Below are 7,320 nucleotides of genomic sequence, written 5' to 3' on the forward strand. Positions count from 1 at the left end.
TCGTGGCTCAAAGTAAATTTTTCAATGAAAACCCAGACAGTGCGTCACTTGTTATTACTAATTGTTTGTTTTAGTAATATAAAAAATGCATACACCACAATGTAATCAATGTGATACCAACCTCGCTTTAATATTAGTGAGGCTATAATTATCTGAGCAGTTTTAAGTAATCTGTTGACTTAATAATTTTTACACTATTTTAAATTTTTTTTTTGTGAGAATTGGCTCTATTGCGTCTCTTCTAAAATAGTGTGGAAATTTTTGTATTTTCTAGAACTTTTGGATGTGTGGTGTTGATATATGTATCATTAGAGTGAAGTCTACCTTGAACGATTCGACGGCAGTTTCATCAGGGTTATCATTTCTGTTACTTGGGAGAGAAGATATATATACTTTGTTCTATAACACTGTATGTAGGCGTCGATAAAGATATTTTATTTGTCGGGTTTTTACGTTTGCTGGTAGAAGCACCTATGAATACAGATATAATAGAAATGATAGAAAAGAAAGATTTTATTCGAAAAAATCTTTTCTTACTTTTAGGTCCCGGTCGTTTGTTGAGACTGTATTATTTAGATTCTGCTAAATTTAAGGTATCACAAGTTTTTTATTAGACAGTTATTTGACGATTTTTATAAATAACAACAAAAATATCAGTCTGGATATTTAAATAAATGTTACTATTAGTGATAGAAGATGCCACCATTTTTTATGAAATGATCAAGTTCAGTGAGTTCAGATTGTACTTAAGTTAAAAACTATTTAAGGCGCAAATAAAGCAGAGTCGCATGTAAAAAATTATTATACATCGATAATTAAAAAGTTTGGTGTAAAATTTTTATTATTGATTTTTTGATTTATATCTTGGCCAAGATTGATCAAAATTTTAATAAATTTTGTGTTACAGCCGATTACCTGTATAACGAAAGATTCAATGTCAAATTCTTTCATTATTTCGAATGCATTCTATAAAATATTTATACAATTGGGTTGATATCTCTGCTTGGACTGATTAAAATTTTATTAAATTTTATATTACTGTCGATTCTCTGTATAACGGGAGATATATCATTCGTTATTTCGAAAGCAATTTACATACAACAATCGTTATTTAGAGAGAATGGTTCTGGTATATTTATTATTTACAAATATTTGATCTTTTGTTATTTAGAGAATACGATATATAGGATATTAGTTAAAATTAAGAGTTTACTGTATATTATACGAAACAAAATATTTTTTAAGTTGGATTTATTGTCTTGTAGTTTAATTATATTATTACTTACTTATTTTTATGTTTAAGAAATGACACTATGAAATATGACACCATGCCTAGGTACGTCTATTAAAATATTGACAATAACTAGCATTATTAAATTAATACCTCAACTAGTAATTTTTTTATCGGTTTGTGATCGCTAGGGATCACATTATGCGGTTGTTTATTGTAATTACTTAAAGGGTGAACTGATAGCTTCGTAAATTTGATAGCTTCGTTATTATATACTTTGCATTTGCTTTACATACAATATTACTTAATTTATAATGCAAATTAAAAAAAAAAATTAAATAAATTGTATTGTATCTTGTTTCCATTACAGCTAAAACTACTTATGTTAATGAAATTGGAAGGGTTGCATGCGGCATTTTTCACATTAAATCAGTTGATTTATTTGTAATGAGCTCATTAATATGAATATTTTTTGTTTAGTAAATTATCTTCATTAGTGGTCTTAATGAGAAAAACTGTCTAAATAAAACAAGTGGAAACACGGTATTAAATTATTTATATTTAATTTAGATATGAAACATTTTGAGATAACTTGCAAAATGACTGTATATATTTTGTACGAATGTACTCACGAAGATTAGGTGGATCAGTAGCATGGCTTCATTAAACTTGATTTAACCAATAAAATTGGGATTAAAATAGAATATGAAGTGCCAAATCAGGCATAAAGTAATTTTGATAAAAATCATTTATTGAAATAATTTAAATGATTGCTCTAAAAACTGCTCTTATCGAATATTGTACTTAACCATTGTTATTAAAAAGTATTTTATATTATTATTAAAAAATTATACAATTTGGTTTGGTTTTAAAGAATTTTTTGTTTTATTTATATTAAAGTAATCATACGTATATTTAAAAAATTTAGAAAAATAAATATTTATATATTTTGTGGTATTCATAAGGGTATGCACTAAAAACCCTTGTTAAAGTTACATTTAGGTGAAATAAGTATTTTTCGCTAATTGGTATATGCTATATTGGTGATATTGTTTATTATACAAAAAAGTATTACAATATTGGCATTCTATAATATTTAATATTTTTTTATTAATACCATAATTATTAATACTCTTAGTATTTTAGTCTTTATATTATATGAAAGCATGAATTGAAATAACATCAATAAATTTATTTTTTGTTAGTAAATTTTGTTAGTTTGTTTTTTTTTGCTTTTAAATAATATTAAAACAAATAAAATATTTATGTTAATGTTTATATTGAATAAAATTGAATTTATTAATTAATAAGAACATTTTATTCTACTTTGTGGATCATCATCATAGTTTTTTCCCTATATAACGATTTGGGTGCTACTTTATCTGCAATAATATTTATTTTAATACTATTGAAAATATTGATTTATTTATTTCTATACTGATTTTGTACCAAACAATTACAAATACTTTGTAATTAATAATATAACTAATAATATAATAGGTTGGATTCAGACCAAGCCATTCACCTATTTTAAAGGAAAGCAAAGTAGTTTTTTACTTCAGTTTTACAAAAATTCCAATTTTTTTTCAACTCCGGAAACTTTGTTGCTATCCGATTAATGAAACAATCGAATAGTTTGGTTCTTAAAATATCCGAATAATTTGGACAGCACTACTCTGGTTGATCCAAATGGCGGATTTATTTTCTCTTAAATAATGGAATTTTATGCCAATATGTTTTCGTTCATGGTATACTGGATTTTTGGCTAAATTTTGGGAGCTAATATTGTCGCCTCTAATAACTATCATCTTCATTTCCACAGCCAAGTTCCAGTAGCAGTCTCCTTATATCACTGCTTTAGTTGTACTAAGCGCTGTTACACCTTGCTTCTTCGATTCCCATGAAATTGGGCTACCCCTTAACTTAAAGACATATCGCGAGTACGATTTTCTGTCAATTGGATTTGAACCCCAATTAGCATCAACATACCCATGTGCATCTCCGCCATCGGATTTGTAATGTAGCTTTAAGTCGATTGTTTTTGACAAGTAACGGAGAATGTGTTTTGCTGCTTTTTTGTGCTCTACTTCTGGTTCTGCATTGACTTGCGATAGCTTACTTACTGAGTGTATGATATCTGGTCGATTAGAGACAGCTAAATACATTAATTCTCCAATCAAAGTTTGGTGACGACATTTGTTAGCTTTTTTTCCTGCACCATGTATAACTTTGAAATCTTCATCTAATGGAGTTGAGACCGGTTTACATGTTTCCATACTATATTTTTAAAGTAGATTCTTGATATATCGTTTCTGGTACACAGAACAATGTCTTTGCTAATATTGGAGAGGTTTTACTGTCATTGATTAACCTGAACAGGGTTTCAGTAAATGTCCCTATAAGAGCAGATAAATTGTCCAGTAAAGGCAAACAGTAAAGGCAAACATTTGCCATTACAGTAACTACTTTATATGCAGGTATACCTCTAGTCTAAGTAAACTGACTTTACAAATGAAATATTTTTAAATGGTGAACTAAAGATGTCATTAAGAACGTACTTGTATGATGTGATCGGTCTACACCATAAAAGAACTAAAGAGCAAACTAGCTTCGTTTACCAGTTACGATCCAAAATTTTTGTCGTATGAGCAGGTTGTTCCATTAAAGTATGTATAGCGGCTGAGCAGAGGATTTTTCTAACAAATATTTTTTTAGAATGCCAACTGAAGGATCAACACTATTGGACAGTTAAAGAAAAACATAAAATAGGGTATAAGTCATATCCGAAAAAAAAGTGAAAATAACTTCTGAGTGTTCAACTTTACTGTGTGGAAAGACAGCACTACAATTCTCATTTATAAAAATGAAGGCAAGTAATGTTATGATATTTACAGTCGAATTTCTTTGCTATATGATGTACTAAAATTAATTACTAGAACGTTAGTAACAAAAATTACAGTTTGTAGTAGATCGGAAGAGGAAAAAGTGTTGCCACAAAAAATATCTACTAACCATGCGATCATTGAATACAGATATAGTGTAACAAAAGCTAGATAATTTTATTAGCAAGTATTTATTTGTTTCTTAGGCTGAATTAAAGTATTTGACAGACTAAAAGTTTCTAATGTTGGGACCATACTCGTGCGATGAGTATGAGAACGAAATATCAATTTAGAATTAAAAAAAATTAACATTACCAATTATTTATTATTTTTGTTTTAATCACTGACTTGTATATGGAAAATAACATATCCATATTCTTCTAAACTATAAGTATGAAATAAACGAAAAACTAGTTTATAAAAGCCTGAGGGTGGTGAAACTGGTATAAAACGTTGATCCATATAGCCATTTTTAGCGAATATGTGACCCTGTACATAAATGTGTTAAAAAAATAGAAAAAATATTATATTTAATAAAATTACTCTATAAGGACATGTATGGTTAACGTTTGTAAACTCCTTCAGAACATTTAATAATATTGTCGTGTAGACAATACTTTTTTTTTTATCTAAAATGTCGCAGGCATTCTCAGTGATATTTATTAAAAATGGGCGGAAGATATTTATCGAGTTCTTTTGCCAAACTTGAATGTGTATCTGTGTAAGGAAAAAATAAGTAAAAGTATATTCAGTTTGTGTATTTTGTAACTTACAGATATATTATCTAGAACATCAACAATATCACAACTCATATTGACTATAGACTTGTCCCTATTAATAGCTCTCAACCTGCATTTAACATTTATCACAAACTTTGTATTTGATGTACATTCCAGGTTGATTATTTTATAACGCATGGCGTTTGTTGTTGTACACTGTAACACCGAAATTTAAAAAAAATTAATTTTATTAATTATTACTTTATAATTATTATTATTTTAATAGTTAATTGAAACATACTAAGAATATCTGTAAGGAAATGATTGCACACAAGATTATAAGACGTGTTTGTACCATGGTACCATCGAACTTGGAATAGTCACTAAAATTTAGTCTGAAACTAAAATTAAAAATTAAATAATAATTCATATAATACGAAATTGTATATACATTAATTTTCATTAAATCATGCAGTGAATTAATTTTAATGATTGCAAATAAAATATTTTTTTAAATAGTTTTAAAATTGAGCTTTTGATTATCTAAGTAACCGATTGCAACCGATTGGAACGTAAACTAATTATAAATTCGAATTTTATTTCTTGATATGAGGGCTACTTGCTGAGTGTTTACTGTACTATAAAATTTTAAAATATTATTGTTATTATTTTTTCATAACTTTAGGAGAACGGGTAGTCTTATCTCTTTTATCTAGAATACAAAAATCGAAAAATCATATATTTACATTCGATAACCTCTTCACATCATTCCAACTGATTGTTCTTCTAAATAAAAACGGCTTCGATACGCGAAAATCGAACTAAGGCTGAAAAACTAAGCTCTATAAAGAACATATATAAGCATCCACGATGAACAAGTGATATAGTGTACAACGCCGATAATAATGTATATTTATGTTGGTGGAATGATAATTCTGTAGTTACAGTAGTATCAAACCACATGAAAACTTCTCCTATGCAAACTACCAAAGAAAATTGAACCAAATTCAGAAAAGAGAAGAAAATGGATAATATTAGCATGTCAAACATTATAAATTATTATTATAAAACAATGGATGGCGTTGATATCTTTAACAATGCTATAAACAATTACCGAATAAGAATTCGAGGGAAACAATGGTACTGGTCTCTCATAACTAGTGGACTTGAACAGCGATGGTTAACGCTTGAAAACTCCATTGCATTTTTCAAAAAAATATTGAAAAGGACACAATTATTTCACAAGCCGCCTTCTGTGTAGAAGTAGCATAACATTTGCTACTAACTGAGGATCAGAAGTATTTTCAATAGTCATACATGCCAACAGCATCAAGATACGATAATGTTGGTCATTTAGTATCCAAGATACTTGACAGACGAAGGTGTAAGTTGTTCATAGTCAAACCATTTTTATCTGTACAAAATTTGCATTAATGTTGCTTTGCACCCTAAGTGCTTTATAAATGATCATAATAAATATATTAAGAGTTCAAAAAATACAAAAAAAAAGAAATAATGAATAAAATTAAAAACACATAAACTTTCTGGTATGTGAATCTTTATTCTGACTATGTTGCAAAAACGCAACAGTGGGTGTATCCGATATTGGGCGAGTTAGTACTGAAAACTGAACATTGTTCGAGTGGCGAAATGTCATGTTTTAATTCTATTCCTCCAAAACTGCGGGAATATCGTTTTTTTGGTCAATTGCATTTTCCAAGGGAGTGTGCTTGAGTCATCATCATAACATACCCAACAATATTTTGGTTTGTTCCCCTCAATGCTAGTCTATTACTTTGATATATATGATATAATAATCTTGCTTTCATTTGCAGCTTTAACTGAGGTTTCTTTTTTAATACACAGATAACAGAAAACATACAGACATCGATAGATCGATTTGTGAAACTTATGTTGTTTGTTGGTACTGTAACTTCAATTTAAAGAAAGTTTAAGAATTAAAGAAAAAAATCGTGTGTGTTTATTTAAAAACCCCTTAAGGTATTAATTATTTATTATTTCTGTTTTAATCACTAACTTCTATATACAAAATAATAGTTCCATATTCTTCAAAGTTATAACTATGAAATAAGCGAAAAACTAGTTTATACAAGCCTGAGGGCGGTGAAACTGGTATAAAACGTTGATTCATATAGCCATTTTTAGCGAACATGTGACCCTATACATAAATTTGTTAGAAAGATATCCAAAAATATTATATTTAATATAATTACTCTATAAGGACATGTATGGTTAACGTTTGTGAACTCCTTCAGAATATTTAGTGCAATTGTCGCATAAATAGACTTTCGTTTTTTATCCAATACATCGCAGCCATTTCCAGTGATATTTATTAAAAATGGGCGGTAAATATTCTTGGAATTCTTTTGCCAAAATTGAATGTGTATCTGTGTAAGGAAAAAGATTGAATTTGTATATAGTTTGTGTATTTTATAACTTACAGATATATTATCTAGAACATCAACAA

At 28.1% G+C, this 7,320-nt stretch overlaps 1 protein-coding gene across 1 annotated transcript; it reads right to left on the reverse strand.

The window, feature by feature from the left end:
* Window positions 1-3,075: 3,075 nt before the first annotated feature.
* LOC119674902 (secreted RxLR effector protein 161-like) lies at window positions 3,076-3,507 on the reverse strand. Its single transcript, XM_038086058.1, has one exon. The coding sequence runs from the start codon at window positions 3,505-3,507 to the stop codon at window positions 3,076-3,078; it is 432 nt and encodes a 143-aa protein (XP_037941986.1).
* Between the last annotated feature and the right edge of the window lie 3,813 nt (window positions 3,508-7,320).

This window comes from Teleopsis dalmanni, chromosome 2 (assembly GCF_002237135.1).
Source record: "Teleopsis dalmanni isolate 2A chromosome 2, ASM223713v2, whole genome shotgun sequence".
Taxonomy (NCBI): domain Eukaryota; kingdom Metazoa; phylum Arthropoda; class Insecta; order Diptera; family Diopsidae; genus Teleopsis; species Teleopsis dalmanni.

What these genes read in the sequence shown, in the direction of transcription:
- LOC119674902 (XM_038086058.1), bottom strand. Translation starts at nt 3,507, where the DNA reads ATGGAAACATGTAAACCGGTCTCAACTCCATTAGATGAAGATTTCAAA.